We start from the raw sequence: 16,432 nt of genomic DNA, 5'->3' as shown, positions 1-16,432 counted from the left end.
GCTCAAGAGCAAGGGCGGAAAGGAGGTCGCGACGGCTCTCCGAAAGATCTTTCGCGAGGACGCGCGACACCCCAGGAATCTGCAAACGGACAAAGGAAAGGTATTCTACAACGCCGACGTGCGCAAAATCCTCGACGAGCGCGAGGTGAATCACTATTCCACGTATTCGGTGATGAAAGCGTCGGTGGTGGAGAGATTCAATCGTACGCTGAAAAACGACATGTGGAAGCTCTTCACGCTCCAGGGATCGTACAGATGGATAGAATCGCTGCCGCGCCTTTTGTCGAATTACAATCGTCGCAGACACAGAACGATCCGAATGCGTCCGGCGGACGTGACGCCCACCGTCGCTGAAAAATTGCTGCGCACGGTGTACGGTCGCGCGAAGATAGCCGCGCCGGCGAAATTTCGAGTCGGCGATCCGGTGCGCGTGAGCAAATTCAAAACGATCTTCGAAAAAGGCTACACTCCCAATTGGACCACCGAGATCTTTCGCATAGCCAAAGTACAAAGGACCAATCCCGTTACGTATCTGCTGAAAGACGTTCGCGGAGAAGTGATAGCCGGAGGATTCTACGAACACGAGTTGTTGCGCGTCTCCAATCCCAACGTTTATCTCGTGGAAAAAGTCCTGCGCAAGCGCGGCAATCGAGCGTTCGTGAAGTGGCTGGGAATGGACAGCTCGCACAATTCGTGGATAGATAAGGCGTCTGTGTTGTAAAAAGAAAGAAATACTTAGACATTAGTAGACAACGCTTACTTTATTGTCAATAAAAGTTTACACATTCGTCGATTTGTTTCTTATGTGTTATTGATTTTTACGATAAAACAATTTTTAAAGCGTACAATATTGTTTCCCCCTTTTTTTTACAACGGTATTTTGTAATGTCCTTACGGAAGCGTCTCCTCACCGTTCGACGTCACGTATCGCTTGTCGTCGTGCGGACTGAGGGCTAGTTTTTGCTCCGACACGGTGTTAACCTCGTGTAGCGTCGAGCGTACGCACGACTGGCGCGTCTTCAGCTCGCGCGCGTTCCGCAGGCACTCCACGTAATCCTGGAACGTGATCCTCTTCGCGACTACGTTTCTCTTGACGCCCTTTATTCTCTTGGTGTCGTCGCGTCCGAGTACCTTGTAAGTGTACATCTTCGCTCTGAGGCCCACGAACTCCGTCATGATCGCGCCGTTGTTCTCGTCCTTCATCAAACCTGGCACCTTCTTGCTGACGCGCGGCATACCGTGCGCGTTGTTCTCCGCGTAATCGCTCGTGTCTAACCTGTGCACGTCGCGTTTCATACGCTCGTACGCGTCTTCGCACTCCAGCGAATAGATCAGACTGTCCGTATCCGTGTAGGCAATTCGATAACGGTCGCGATAGAGCGGCACCATGTAGTCGTAGTGAAACTCGTAGAGACGCGTCTTGGATATCTCGAGAATAAACATACCCACGTAGACAGGCTTGTTGAATTTTACCTCGAGCTTTCGCAGCTCGATCGCCACCAGATTCTCCGAGAAGACGCTCCTGCTGTGAAAGTTCGGCTTAGCGATCAACGCCTCCGCGCCGTATCTCCCGTCCCATCGCGTCACGAGACGCACGTCCACGTGATCGCGCACGTTCTCCATAGTCTTGCCGAAGACGGCGTTGTTCATCAGTTTGTACAAATTCCGTTCGAACTCGTTACTCGCGCGCGTCCTAAGCGCGGTATTCAGCTCGATGTAAACGCGAAGTCACGGCGACTGGGCGAATCGCAGAACGCGACGAACGCGCGTCAGACGCATACCTAGTCGCAGACATTGCTGCAGGTTTCGATAGTGCGTCACGTAGCGCGATTTGTCGTAGAGAGTGGCGAGCAGTTCTTCCTGTCGCTTGCCGGGCGGTTTGTCGCGCGTCGGGCACAACGGCAGATCCGCGTGGGCGTCGTGCAGGTCTCGCGGGTACTCGAGATCCACCTCCAAAATGTAACCGACGTCGCTGTCCGTCGGCACGGTCGTCGCGTCGAAATTCTCAGGATCGTCGAGCCACTGGAAATTCGCGTAGGGCAACGATTCGCTCATAGCCCAGCCGTACAGATTGTTCACGTCGTAATACATGAGATACGTAGTGGGCTGGGACGAGTCGTGCGTCGGTACGTGCCTGTTGTTGGCTCGCGCGTACCTGAGCGAACATTGACTGAGGCCGCCGCGTATTCCGCGTTCCACGAACAACACCATGTCGATGTCGGTGAGCAGCTCGAAACGCACGCCGGTGTACCTCAGCATGGCATTCCACGTGTACCCCGGCAACGTGTAGTAATGCGCGGGATCGAGCCCGTAACTCGCCGAACACGCGTCCCGAAAATTTTTAAATATATCCGCCAGAAGAAGCACGTCGGTCTTGAGATACAGATCGCTGTACTTGCCGAGATCTCGCACGCGAAAACGTCGCCAAACCCTCGTCGCGTGCTCGTAGTCGCTCTCGCTCGCGGTCTCGTCGGTCAGGGAGCTATAAAAGGCCTCGCGCGGCGGAAGCTCGGTATCCCGCAGTTTGTCCGCGCCGTCGACGTACTCGTACGGAAACATACCCTTGCGAGTGAGCAGATCGAGATCCTCCGCGCTCAAATCCGCGTACTCCGAACGCGTGATTCTCAGCTTGTTCCTGTTCAGATAGGACGCCAGGGTTTCGATACTCGCCGCTAAAAATTTATACGAGTCCACGAATCGAAGCTTCACGTACCGATCCCATTTCCCGTCCGTCTGCGTCTCCTTAACGGTCTTCGAGAAAGATATGTAGCTTTCCTTCGTGAGCGGCAGCAGATCGACCCCGCCCTCGAAATCGTTCGCGATTTTCTCGACGACGAAGTGCGCGTCGTAACCCGACAAATTGTGAAAGAACACGGGAATCACGTAAACGTTTCTATAATTCAGATTGCAACGAGAATGCGCCGGACCTCTGTAACGTCCGGTTAGGTGACAGTGATCCCGCACGCGCTTGTCCTCCGGTTGAAACGGTTTCCCGCACACGTGACAATGAGTCGCGAGGACAGACATTCGCTTTTCTCGTCCTCCGTAAGTTCCACCATCGCTATATTGGTGGAAAATTTATTCTTAACGCGACGCGCGAGAACGCGAAGCTCGTTCACGAACCACGAAACGCAATCCTCGCCGCGACGATATCTGTACGCGGACGCGGTATCGTCGTAGGTGCAGCACAGATAGTAGCCCAGGCTGAACGGTACGTGACGCTGATAAGCGTATCTTTCCGTTCTCGGGCCCCCCTCGACGTTTTCCCTCTCCCGTCGTTCGAGAAGACACTCCAGATCCGCGTACACCACGAAGGGAAGTCGCTCCTTTCTGTCGTAATTGTCGAAAGACAGCCACTTGTCGCTCTCGTTCGGGAGAACGACGGCGCAGTCGTTCATTCGGCTGCAGTCGACGCTGTGGGCGGCCAACTTGTCGCGCGTATAGAAATAGTGTAGACATCTGCGAAAAATAACGTACGATTACTGTGCGTATGTAAAAAAAAAATAACGCCTCGTCTTTTCCTTGTTCCTCGTGTTTTTTTTTCATTTCATTTCATTTCATTTTATTTCTTTTACCTACCGATCGCAAACGTGCTTCGCGCACCGTTTCGCGGTCAATTGCGAATTCACCAATCGCGACAGATTCTTTATCCAGGCGAAATGGCCCCTGTTGACGCCGCGCAGCGTATCGCGCAGATACAGCAGATTTACGTGCCTGTCCCGCTTATCGTCGGTCAACCGCAGAGGCACGATCGCGTTGTGGTCGGCGCCCCGGCCGAACTTAGCTTTCTTTTCAATTTCTTCCCGAGTTGTAAACACGCTGATCGATACGTCGTTCTGACGTTCGAATTTTCCGATCTTTTTTAGATCTATGGGAAAATCGATCCCGTCGAGATTCAGCACCGTCGCGTAATCGGGATACGAGCCGCATCGTTCCGCGTTGCGCTTGGCGGGGTACAGAGCCGCGACCACCGCGCGCGCGAAACACGCGTCGTTCTCCGACAGCACGTTGACCACCGCCTTTTTAAGTCTTATACCCAGCGGTATTTTCATCCAACATCCCACGCGCATGGGATTACACTTGTTCACGTTCACGATTAGGTTCAATATTCGCGACAACGCCCATCCGCTGTCGCGTTCCTGAAATTCTTCCAACCGCGTTAGAATCGCGTCGCGCATGTGCCTATCGCACCACTCGCTCAAATCGGACCCTGGGACAAGCTGTTCGTTCCGCGTAGCGATACTCTTCACGTCGGTCTTAACGTCCGCTACGAATTCCCCGTTGAATATGACGTTGACCTTCAGACACCCGTGTTCGGTCATATTATCCCGCACCTTTTCGAGCACGGTGCCCTTCGCGTCGTCGAGAAATCGCGCAGGCTCGATGTACGTCGAGTTCGTCACGGCGCCGTTGGAAGCACGCGACGTTGGAACGCCGCGTCGATCTCGATCCACGAGAAACCTCTGTTGCTGCTGCCGCCGCTACCACCTTCCCCTCCGTCCAAGCCGGCACCTACGGCGCATTCGAATCGTCGACGCAGATCTTCCCTCGAACCTTCCAATCGCGCTATCAGAGCCACCAGAGCGCTCACGGCTCCCGTGTTTCCTCGCTTCCCGGAGCGTTTGACTCGACACTGCTCCCGCAGGAGTCGAAGACACTCGTCGCATCGCCGTCTCCACGCGCGGTACCCGTCCGCGTCGCGAACGTCTGCGGCAAGCAACTCGTCGCACTCTTTCCGCATCGCGTCCAGAAAGGTTCACCCTCGGGAACGTTGAACTTCACTCGGTCGAAAAGACGACGAAACCGGGTGGTTTGAATCCGATGTATCCTGCTCTCTCCTCCGTACACCGTCTCGTGATAGAGATAATACTCGAGCGGCAGGCGACGCGTATAATCGCTCGCCCTGACGGAGTTTGCCACCGTCGTCTCTATCCACTTTCGCTCGCGATCGATTCGCGCTCCGATTTCCCTTCGCAGATGATGGGTAGCCAGATTCCATCGCGCGTCCTCTTTCGCCACCGACGCGCGCGCACTCGACAACGGTGTTTCGACTCTCGCCAATTCGTCGTCCGAATCGGACGAAAACTTAGGCATGGGCTCGCGACAGCGCCATTCGTCGTCCGATTCCTCGGACGACGGATAACGGCGATCGTTCATTCGCGAGTACCCCAGCCGGAATGCTAGCATCTTTTCAACGTCTATAGATGTTGATAGATGTCGAATCGGCATCTATAAGATGTCAATTAGACGTCTATAGACGTCGACGTTCCGGCTGGGACGTATCGCCAACGCTACATTCGCACCGCTGACGTCTATATCAAAATAAAAAAATCTCCATCTTCAATCCCCCCACATTAATGTTTCGGTGTAATCATAAGTATCCCACAAACCTATTTTACAATTCCCTCCACACTGTAAACAGAACTCGTGCGTCGATACTTCGTCGTAAACGTTACGGACGCTGCCGCGAACCATACACCAACATGTTTTAACGTATGAGTCCAAAGCCTTCCAAATGTGTTCGGTTCTACCGATATGCAATTTGAAATGCAATTTGAAATGCTTGGGACACCACCTGCGTTCGTTTTTACTGATATGCGATCTAGAATGCTTGGGACACCACATGTCAGTGCCAGCGAGTACGTTTCGAAATCCGACTTTTCTGCCGCGAAGCAAACGCACCATCGACAAGCAATAGCGTCCGTCCGTTCCCATACCGTATTTTTTTACAAATATATTAACTCTCGACCGCGCTCTAGAATCCTCGTAGAAAAAAACCGTTTGCCGCGCCGTTCGCGCGCCCGTTCAATTTATACCCCCCCGTTCGTCGTCTCAACGGAAGACGTACCCCTGCCGGACGCGCTTTTTCCCGGAATGACGACAACCGCTCGCCGCGTCCTCCGAAAAAACCCAGAATGACGACAACCGCTCGCGGCATCCTCCGACGAAAAATAAAAGAAAAACAAAAGGAGGAAACGACGAGAGCGACCGCGACGCCGAATTCGAACGCGCGTTGAATAAAAATTATCGCGAATCGTACGAATCGATCGAACGAAGAGACGAGTCATCTCACTCGATCTCGATACGTCGCGTCGGGATGGGCGGGAAAACCGCAAAACAAAAGAAGGAAAACCGCAAAACAAAACAAAAGGAGGAAACGACGAGAGCGACCGCAAACGAGTTCGAACGCGCGTTAAAAAAATTATCACGTATCGATCGAACGATGAGACGAGTCATCTCCATCGATCTCGATGAGTCGGGATGGGCAGGAAAACCACATCCTGCCCGTCGCGACGCGGATCGAAACAACCTTCGGACCGAGAGTTAAAAAAAAAACGACGACGACGAAGACGGGCGCGCGAGACCCCCCGCGAAACGAACCATCTAGAACGCGTCGTTCTCCCCCCCACCCCCGAAACGTCCAGACGAGCGACCTCGAACGAGTTCGAACGAGTTCGGACGCGCCCGAACGCGCGCGCGACCGACGACGAAGAAAAAAAACAAACAAAAAATATTGGCCCGCGATTCTCCAAAACGGTCGGTAACGGCGCGAGCGCCGCTTCGAGCGCCCCCTCGGAAAATGCCCAAATCCCCGCAACGAGCCCCCGTTGGCGGCCCTGCCCCGCGCCGAACCCCCGTTGACGGCCCTGCCACACCCAACCTTACGTCAAATGTTCCTCTCGCGTCGCGCTCCCCCTCTCGCCCAGTTTTCTCTTCCCCCCGCATAGCCCCCCCTCCGGTGACCCTTTACACCGTCCCTCGACCCCCTCGCCCACCGCTTACGGCGCTCCCCCCGCGGCAGCGAAGCCCCCCCCCCCGACCCCGCTAACCGCAAAAAAGATCCCTGAGTGTAGAAGTAGATGTTACCTCCCTACTCTCTACAAAGTAAAAATGTATTGTATAATCAGAATACTAGCAACGTGCACAACTTCATTTGAGATTATAATTGGGTACAACATTTGATGGCGCAGAATAATCGAGGATATCTTTTCCAACTAATTTATTACGATGAAAGATAATACAATAAGTCGCTGTTTTGCACGTTCAACGGAAATACGAAAAGTCTTGCAAGAAGTAGGCGGAAGCAACGTCCGGAAACATAAAAATATATAGAAGTGAAAGTCTCATGCTAATGATTTATATTTCCACCAATAGGTTAATCTATATAGCGCGCGCGTATCATGTAAGACATAGAATAAGTTTGTAACTCTGAGTTTAGAACATAAAACTAACACCCCCACTTAAACCAGAGTTTTTACTTTGGTAGTTTTCTTAATTCTATCAGTCCCATATTTTTCTTGCACGTCTCCAGTTTAGGGCGGAATAATGCCTTGGTCAACCCGTCTGCGATCATTTCTTCCGTCGGGATGTATTTTAGGTTGACGTCCTTCCTGTCAATGTGCTCTCGGATGAAATGATGTCTCACATCAATATGTTTGCTGCGTGGTCGGTAACCTGCAGTTTTGGCTAACTCCACTGCTCCTCGATTGTCACAGTGCAAGGTTATTCCAGACTCCACTGAACTTGGATCAATCTCTCAGGCCAGAGATTCAAGCCACAGCGCCTCCTGACACGTAGATGACAAGGCCATGTATTTGGCCTCAGTCGTGGATAGAGCCGTAGTACCCTGCTTTTTGCTCTGCCATGAAATTGGTCCTCCCTGAAATAAAAATATACTGCCCGTAACTGAGCGTCTCTTGTCGGTCTCATTGGCCCAATCAGCATCTCCGTAGCCTTCGATGGTGTGATTTCCGTCCCTGCTGAACTGCAATCTTGTATCCGTGGTTCCTCGTAGATAACGGAATATACGCTTGACAGCGTTCCAGTGAGCTCTCCCTGGGTCATTGGAAAATCGACTCACCATATTTACGGCATGCGAAATGTCCGGTCGCGTCCCTTGACTCGCATATATTAGGCTGCCTACAGCCTCTCGGTAGGATACCTTCCTCATCTCTTCTCGCTCCGCGTCTGAGGATGGACACTGCTCCTTCGATAGCTTCTGATTTGGGTCTTCTGGCGTGTGTACCGGTTTAGACTCCTCCATACAGTCCATACCAAATTTATGAAGAATCTCCTCTACGTAGTCTTCTTGGTCTAAACAAATAGTGCCGTGCTTCTCGTCTCGTGATATTCTAAGTCCCATCAGGTGCTTGGCTTCTCCTAAATTCTTTATTTTGAACTTTTCGGCAAGTTGTCACTTCGTAGTCCTTAGGAGTTTTTCGCTGTTCGATAGCACGATCATGTCGTCCACGTAGATTCTCAAGATGAGTACTAGTTTACCTTCTCGTTTGAAATAAACACAAGGATCTGTCTTTGACTGTTTAAGTCCCATCTCTTTTAGCGTCTTGTCCACCTTATCGTTCCAGAACCTGCCGCTCTGTTTCAGACCATATACAGACTTTATCAATCTCAAAACTTGTCCTTGATGATCTGGATCCTGAAGTTCCGGCGGTGGTTGCACGTAGATCTTTTCATCGATTTCCCCATGTAGATATGCGGTCACAACATCCATTTGGTGCATCTTGAGACCATACTTGGCAGCTAAGGCACAAAGAAAACGTATAGATGTATACCTTATTACTGGTGAGTATGTCTCTTGGTAATCAATCCCTTTTGTCTGTTTGCAGCCACGCACCACCAGCCTGGCCTTATATCGGGTTGTCTTGTCTGATGCGTCTTTCTTCGTATGAAACACCCATTTCGTATCCAATACTCTGCCGTTCTTCGGTGGTGTAGAACACTCCCACGTCTTGTTCTCGATCAGTGACTTCTTCTCTTCTTCGATGGCTTCCAACCAATGCTTTCGGTCGGTTCGATTTAAGGCTTCTTCAACGGTTGTCGGGTCCGTTGCTAAACCTCCCATCGCTAGATAAGACACATAATCGTCGCGAACGACTGGTTTTGGTATTCTTGCCGATCTCCTTGGAGTTGCTGTGCTGGCCTTAGAATCCAAACTCTCCATGCTTTCTTCAGCAAAATCTGATTCGTATTCTGAGTCACTCTCTTCTTCCATGGTAGTGTCCTCGGCCTTGCCCGCTCGTGAATCTTGTATACTGATCACGTCATCTTCAGCTTCTTCTTCGGCTTCCTCTTCGAATTGTTCATTCTCTTCGAATACCTGTAGAGGGTCTTCCACCGTTTCTTCTTCCTCTCGCAGTTTTGATTCTTCAAGAAAGATGACGTCTCTGCTACGTACTACTTCATGAGTTTTCGGATCAAGCAGCCTATAGCCCTTCGATTCTTGGCAGTAACCAACAAAAATCTTCTTTTCGGCTTTGGCGTCCCACTTCTTCCGATTCGCTTTTGGCACGTGCACGTATGCCTTACAACCAAATGATCGCAGGTGACTTAAGTCCGGTTTGCATCCAGTCCACGCTTCCTCGGGTGTCTTTCCGCTGACTGCTTTTGTGGGTGACCTATTAATTAGGTATACAGCCGTTGAGACAGCTTCCGCCCAGTAAGTCTTGGGTAGCTCCGCTCCAAACAACATGGATTTCGCCTTTTCAACAGTTGTGCGGTTTAATCGCTCTGCGACTCCATTTTGTTCAGGTGTATGAGGAATCGTTAATTGATGTCTGATGCCTAAACGTTTAAGACTTTGTTCCATCGACTTGTTCACGTATTATCTTCCGTTGTCGGTCCTCAGGATGCGGATTTTTTTCGATGTTTGTCTTTCGACTTTCGCCCTGAATTCTGCAAAGATTTCCGGCACCTCGCTTTTCTGTTTTAAGAAAAACACAAAGACCTTTCGAGTAAAATCGTCGATTAAAGTTAGAATGTACCTCGACCCGGCTAAGGATGATGTCTCCATGGGTCCGCATAAGTCGGAGTGTATTAGCTCCAGCTTCTCAGTTGCCCTTCTTCCTTCCTTCGGAAATGGAGTACGATGGTGCTTGCCTTATGCACTGCGTTTCTTCAAAATGTTTGATCGGTATTCCTCGAGCCATTCCTTCGTTAAGTACCTTGGCGCTCCGGTCGTTGTTGTGTCCGAGCCTTCGGTGCCACAATTCAGCTGTGTGTTTCCTTGCAGTGAAGTAAACTCTCTCCGTAGGCGTTTTGAGTTTATATACCTCCTTCATCAACCATGGTCGCCATCTGTTTTCCCTTCTCATCCTCAATACAGCTGCCCTGCGGTGTAAAATGAATAGATAACCCTTTTGCTACCATTTTACTCACCGATAGCAGGTTAACTGCGCTGTCCGGTACATGGATTACATCCTTCGCCATGATCCTCTCAACTCCTGCATCCGTTAGCAATTGTATTTTGGCGTTGCCGATTGCTTTAGCTTGCATGCTACTTCGGTTAGCCGCTGAGATGCTCCCCCCATTGTACGTGGAGATTGTTTCGAGATTGTTGCGTTCAGATGTAATGTGCGTCGAAGCACACGAATCTACGTACCACGCGCTTTTTGAAATTCCTTGAGATGTGAGATAGGCTGCGAATGTTTTCTCTTTGCTCTTGGATTCCTCCGATTGCTTCTTCGTAGAATCGGTAGTCTTCGTTTTATTTTCCGGACACTTATTAGCATAATGCCCTTTTTGATGGCATTTATAGCATTTTTGAATCTTCTTATTTTTCTTTCCTTTAGAGAAGAATGCGCTGTCCTTACTTGCGTTCCCGGTGTCTTCCCCGTTCACTTCTTGTAGCAATTTTGTCTTGACATAGTCCGCGGTGATTGCCTGCCCAGAACTCTCTAAGCCCATTATCATGGGTTTGTATTCGTCTGGTAAACTTGCCAATAGCAGCACTCCGATCCAATCGTCTGGCACCGGCATGTTGAGTCCATTGAGTTGATGCGCTGTGGATACTATTATGTTCACGTATTCCTCGACGGATTTGCAATTTTTCAGCTGTGTAGAAACAAGAGTTTTTAAGAGGTTAACTTTTCGTGTGAGGCCTGAATCCTCAAACGCCACTCGCAATCTTTCCCAAGCATCCTTTGCCGTCGTCGTATTTTGAATGTGAACATAATTAATCGGATCGATCGATAATAATATTCGTGATCTTGCCTTGATAATCTTGTTGTCGGGCAGTTGATCTTCCGGTCCGATTGACGCAGTCCCACAGATCTTCATATTGCAGATAGGCCTCCATAGCTATCTTCCACGTAGGGTAGTTTTCCCGGCCTTTCAGCTTCTCAACCGCTGGCAAGCTTAACGTCGACGAGCTCGACATTTTTCGCGCGGATTTTTGTGAGGTTGGGTTACCGTGCAAAACTTTCCTCTTTCGCGAGCCTCGAAACACTTTCTTTTACTCGCTACTCGATCTCAAACCTTTGTAGATTTATCGCAATACGTCCTCTGGGCCCATAACCTGATGGCGCAGAATAATCGAGAATATCTTTTCCAACTGATTTATTACGAAAGATAATACAATAGGTCGCTGTTTTGCACGTTCAACGGAAATACGTCTTGCAAGAAGTAGGCGGAAGCAACGTCCGGAAACATAAAAATATATAGAAGTAAAAGTCTCATGCTAGTGATTTATATTTCCACCAATAGATTAATCTATATAGCGCGCGCGTATCATGTAAGACATAGAATAAGTTTGTAACTCTGAGTTTAGAACATAAAACTAACAACATTCATCGCACGATACTGTTATAATTGCAAATCGGAAACGTACCTCAAGTCCAGCTCTTCTGCGATCAACGAAGTCGGCATCGAACGTGTCAGTCGTTACTTTCTGCCAAGCGTAAAGAACCTTCTTTTCCGGCAGCGGTGGTAACACGATGTAGGGATACGAAATCTCCACATAAGCACGAAGCAATTCAAATTCAGTATATCGCCGGCACGATTACGGTGTTACTGCCGTTTCGCGTACACACGTATGCGCGCGTTGTCGCACTTTACCTCGTTACAGCGTACGGCTCGTGCAAACGTTAACGCGCGGCCGCAATCGCGCGGCAGAAACGCCTCGTGTGAACAGGCTCCTTGATCTCAGTATCAGCTCCCTTCCGTCAATATATATAGGTTAACCTGTATGTAAACACTCACGTAAACGTAGTATAAACAGTAAAATAAGTAACAGTAATATATAAAATAAGATAATTATAGGAGATAATTACATAATAAAACAATTACCTTGAATTAATCGTCGCGTCGCGTAAAGAGTCACGGTCGGTCTCGCTCCGCGCGTACTACTGTCTTTTTTTTTTTTTTTTTTTTTTTTTTTTTTTTTTTTGTTCTCTCGGTTGAGAGAAACTTACAAGGGAACGGTCGGAAGTGTCCCTACCCGATTTGGATGCGCTTTGGATATGTTGTTGAGCATCAAAAAATATTAGACTCGTATTTTTTTTTTTCTGCGTATCTCGACGTTTATTGGTTGAAAATATCCCTAAAAAATAACGACCGATTTGAATGCCCTTTGGATATGTTGTTGAGCATCAAAAAACATTAGACACGTGTTTTTTTTTAGTTGCGTATCTCGACGTTTATTGGTTGAAAAAATCCCTAAAAAATAACGACCGATTTGGATGCCCTTTGGATATGTTGTTGAGCATCAAAAAACATTAGACACGTGTTTTTTTTAGCTGCGTATCTCGACGTTTAGGGGTTGAAACAACCCCTTGAAAATAACGGATTTTATAGTTTCTAGCGAATATTTTCGAAAATATAAGGCGTAACGACAAAACATTTGTACGAAATGTTTATGGCTTTTTGTGCTCTTTACAATGGCGTAATCAAATTTTTAAAATTTGTCACATTTTTTAATTTAACCCCACCCCCACCTATTATTTTTGCCAAATATAACAATTTTTCCAACGCAAATTTAAGAGCGTCAAATGCCAAATACATCTATGTGTATTTTTATTATACCATTATTAGATTTTTCGCAAGACGAGATGATATGTGGTATAGGCGTCGCGCTGTAGGTAGGTGTTGCGTTATTTCTGTTCAGTTGCGCCGTACGCTTAAAAATTTCCATTTCAACACCGGGATGACCGAAAGCGCTGATGCAAAGGCTAGCGCAAGGCACTGACAGCGCTATTTCGAGAGTCCTAGACTAGCAACGGAATGTCGACTCCGACATTATAAATACCGCCGAATTGTAAGATCGGGCGGGCAGTCGCAAATCATAAGAGTGAGTCCCAGTTGCGCACAGAATAAATCGGACACAGCAGGTTGAATGAATCGGACACAGTGTCGATCGGACACAGTAGGAAACGGACACACGGTGGTTGCAATCGGACACAGTGCGGATCGGACACAGTGCGGATCGGACACAGTGTCGATCGGACACAGTAGGAAACGGACACACGGTGGTTGCAATCGGACACAGTGCGGATCGGACACAGTGCGGATCGGACACAGTGTCGATCGGACACAGTAGGAAACGGACACACGGTGGTTGCAATCGGACACAGTGCAGATCGGACACAGTGCGGATCGGACACAGTGTCGATCGGACACCAGTGTCGATCGGACACACGGTGGTTGCAATCGGACACAGTGCAGATCGGACACAGTGCGGATCGGACACAGTGTCGATCGGACACAGTAGAAAACGGACACAGTGCGGATCGGACACAGTGCGAATCGGACACAGTGTCGATCGGACACAGTAGGAAACGGACACAGTGCGGATCGGACACAGTGCGAATTGGACACAGTGTCGATCGGACACAGTAGGAAACGGACACACGGTGGTTGCAATCGGACACAGTGCAGATCGGACACAGTGCGGATCGGACACAGTGTCGATCGGACACAGTGTCGATTGGACACACGGTGGTTGCAATCGGACACAGTGTAGATCGGACACAGTGCGGATCGGACACAGTGTCGATCGAATACAGTATTAAACGGACACAGTGCGGATCGGACACAGTGCGGATCGGACACAGTGTCGATCGGACACAGTAGGAAACGGACACACGGTGGTTGCAATCGGACACAGTGAGAGGGTGCAGGGGAGAAAAGCCTTCCTGTTCACGTGCGCTCACGCATGTAAGCCCCCTTGCACCCCTCCATGCATGTGCTTTATAATTTCGCTTTACAACTTAGCATGTACTTTATGTTGTAAAGCGAGGTCCACGCTGCCTACCGACGGGGTGGGTGCGGGGGAGGGGGGCCAAAGGCCCCCCCCTCACACCCCCCCGTGTGTGTGTGTGTGTGTGCTTCCCACGCATAATTAAACTAATGAAACTCCCAGCGTGAGACCTAACTGCTTGAATCGAGATGGTTGGTTATTATGTGTCCGATATGTGTCCGATCCGCACTGTGTCCGTTTCCTACTGTGTCCGATCGACACTGTGTCCGATCCGCACTGTGTCCGATCTTCACTGTGTCCGATTGCAACCACCGTGTGTCCGATCGACACTGTGTCCGATCCGCACTGTGTCCGATCTGCACTGTGTCCGATTGCAACTACCGTGTGTCCGTTTCCTACTGTGTCCGATCGACACTGTGTCCGATCCGCACTGTGTCCGATTGCAACCACCGTGTGTCCGTTTCTTACTGTGTCCGATCGACACTGTGTCCGATTCATTCAACCTGCTGTGTCCGATTCATTCAACCTGCTGTGTCCGATTTATTCTGTGCGCAACTGGGACTCACTCTTATGATTTGCGACTGCCCGCCCGATCTTACAATTCGGCGGTATTTATAATGTCGGAGTCGACATTCCGTTGCTAGTCTAGGACTCTCGAAATAGCGCTGTCAGTGCCTTGCGCTAGCCTTTGCATCAGCGCTTTCGGTCATCCCGGAGTTGAAATAAAAATTTTTAAGCGTACGGCGCAACTGAACAGAAATAACGCAACACCTACCTACAGCGCGACGCCTATACCACATATCATCTCGTCTTGCCAAAAATCTAATAATGGTATAATAAAAATACACATAGATGTATTTGGCATTTGACGCTCTTAAATTTGCGTTGGAAAAATTGTTATATTTGGCAAAAATAATAGGTGGGGGTGGGGTTAAATTAAAAAATGTGACAAATTTTAAAAATTTGATTACGCCATTGTAAAGAGCACAAAAAGCCATAAACATTTCGTACAAATGTTTTGTCGTTACGCCTTATATTTTCGAAAATATTCGCTAGAAACTATAAAATCCGTTATTTTCAAGGGGTTGTTTCAACCCCTAAACGTCGAGATACGCAGCTTAAAAAAAACACGTGTCTAATGTTTTTTGATGCTCAACAACATATCCAAAGGGCATCCAAATCGGTCGTTATTTTTTAGGGATTTTTTCAACCAATAAACGTCGAGATACGCAACTAAAAAAAAAACACGTGTCTAATGTTTTTTGATGCTCAACAACATATCCAAAGGGCATCCAAATCGGTCGTTATTTTTTAGGGATATTTTCAACCAATAAACGTCGAGATACGCAGAAAAAAAAAATACGAGTCTAATATTTTTTGATGCTCAACAACATATCCAAAGCGCATCCAAATCGGGTAGGGACACTTCCGACCGTTCCCTTGTTAGTGCCTTCGGCCCCACCCTGGAGCCATATAACACAATGATGCTTGACCTATGTTGTATCTGTCCTCTTATCTATATAATCCTTCCTATTATCTTTCCTCTATTCCCAAACTGATAGTGTATATATGTATGTGTGTAAGTGTAACTGCGTGTTAATGCTTCCCCCTGCGGCTATGTGTATGTGTATGAGCGTTAGTGTAATTGTGTTTATGTCCGCGGTGTTTTGAACTCGGGAAGCCGTAGGTACGTTAGGCCCAAGGAACTGCGCGGATCACTTCCTCCTGCAGCCCGGAAAAAAAATCGAAGGAATACAGGTTAGCTACAGTCGTCCCGCATGTCGCACGTGGTCGCACACGCACTCGGCACTCTGCGTACTACCGTGTCTCTGGAGATAGGTTAAAACTGACGAACTGACTGACAGCTGACAGCTGACAGCGCGCTAAACGCACTATCTGCACTCGCGCAGTACACACACGTATACATATGCATATCGAAACTGGCGATACTAGCGCCGCCCCTGGTGTCGAAAAAGTGAAAAGGACGCGATTCCAGCCAATGAAATGATGGCATGGCATGGCATGAGAGACGGTCGACGTAGAAGAAGTAGTATTCGTATCTTAAAAATAAATTTTCACATTTGGACTTTGCGTTGCAATATATCCGCTCGTAGGGCACGTAGCGGAATATTATAAGAGAAACCCCCCCCCCTAATTGGACCCCAAGCTATCGATTAAGCCTACTTAGAACTTGATCCGTTCACTCGTTATCGAGATCTCAATATCTCGAGTACTCGCAACCAGTCGCGTCGCGTAAAAAAGTCACGGTCGGTCTCGCTCCGCGTGTACTTGGCGCGAGACACTACCGTGTCTTTTGATTAACCTTATAAATATACTTTTACATGATCACACATGATAATATACTAGTATATATATGATTATCTTTAACCTTATAAATATACTTTTACATGATCATACATGATAATATACTAGTATATA

At 48.7% G+C, this 16,432-nt stretch overlaps 3 protein-coding genes across 3 annotated transcripts; all 3 read right to left on the bottom strand.

The window, feature by feature from the left end:
* Positions 1–891: 891 nt before the first annotated feature.
* LOC139813461 (uncharacterized) lies at positions 892–1,650 on the bottom strand. The gene has a single exon (XM_071778973.1). It carries the CDS (start codon positions 1,648–1,650, stop codon positions 892–894), a length of 759 nt encoding a protein of 252 aa, XP_071635074.1.
* A 78-nt stretch (positions 1,651–1,728) lies between these two features.
* On the bottom strand, positions 1,729–4,322 carry LOC139813460 (uncharacterized). The gene is made up of 3 exons (XM_071778972.1): positions 3,580–4,322; positions 3,124–3,459; positions 1,729–3,061 (listed from the first exon to the last, which is right to left on the bottom strand). Exons 1-3 carry the CDS (start codon positions 4,320–4,322, stop codon positions 1,729–1,731), a joined length of 2,412 nt encoding a protein of 803 aa, XP_071635073.1.
* Positions 4,323–7,537: 3,215 nt separating this feature from the next.
* Positions 7,538–8,143, bottom strand: LOC139813459 (uncharacterized). The gene has a single exon (XM_071778971.1). It carries the CDS (start codon positions 8,141–8,143, stop codon positions 7,538–7,540), a length of 606 nt encoding a protein of 201 aa, XP_071635072.1.
* Positions 8,144–16,432: the final 8,289 nt, after the last annotated feature.

The sequence above is a fragment of the Temnothorax longispinosus genome, chromosome 5 (genome assembly GCF_030848805.1).
Source record: "Temnothorax longispinosus isolate EJ_2023e chromosome 5, Tlon_JGU_v1, whole genome shotgun sequence".
NCBI lineage: Eukaryota > Metazoa > Arthropoda > Insecta > Hymenoptera > Formicidae > Temnothorax > Temnothorax longispinosus.
Note: the sequence above shows the minus strand (reverse complement) of the source record. Positions and strands in the feature narration are given on the sequence as shown.

What these genes read in the sequence shown, in the direction of transcription:
- LOC139813459 (XM_071778971.1), bottom strand. Translation starts at nt 8,143, where the DNA reads ATGGGACTTAGAATATCACGAGACGAGAAGCACGGCACTATTTGTTTA.
- LOC139813461 (XM_071778973.1), bottom strand. Translation starts at nt 1,650, where the DNA reads ATGAACAACGCCGTCTTCGGCAAGACTATGGAGAACGTGCGCGATCAC.
- LOC139813460 (XM_071778972.1), bottom strand. Translation starts at nt 4,322, where the DNA reads ATGACCGAACACGGGTGTCTGAAGGTCAACGTCATATTCAACGGGGAA. An exon ending in GCGAAGCACGTTTGCGATCG is followed by an intron (nt 3,460 to 3,579) that starts GTAGGTAAAAGA and finishes TATTTTTCGCAG; the next exon opens with ATGTCTACACTATTTCTATA. An exon ending in GGCGAGGATTGCGTTTCGTG is followed by an intron (nt 3,062 to 3,123) that starts GTTCGTGAACGA and finishes CCACCAATATAG; the next exon opens with CGATGGTGGAACTTACGGAG.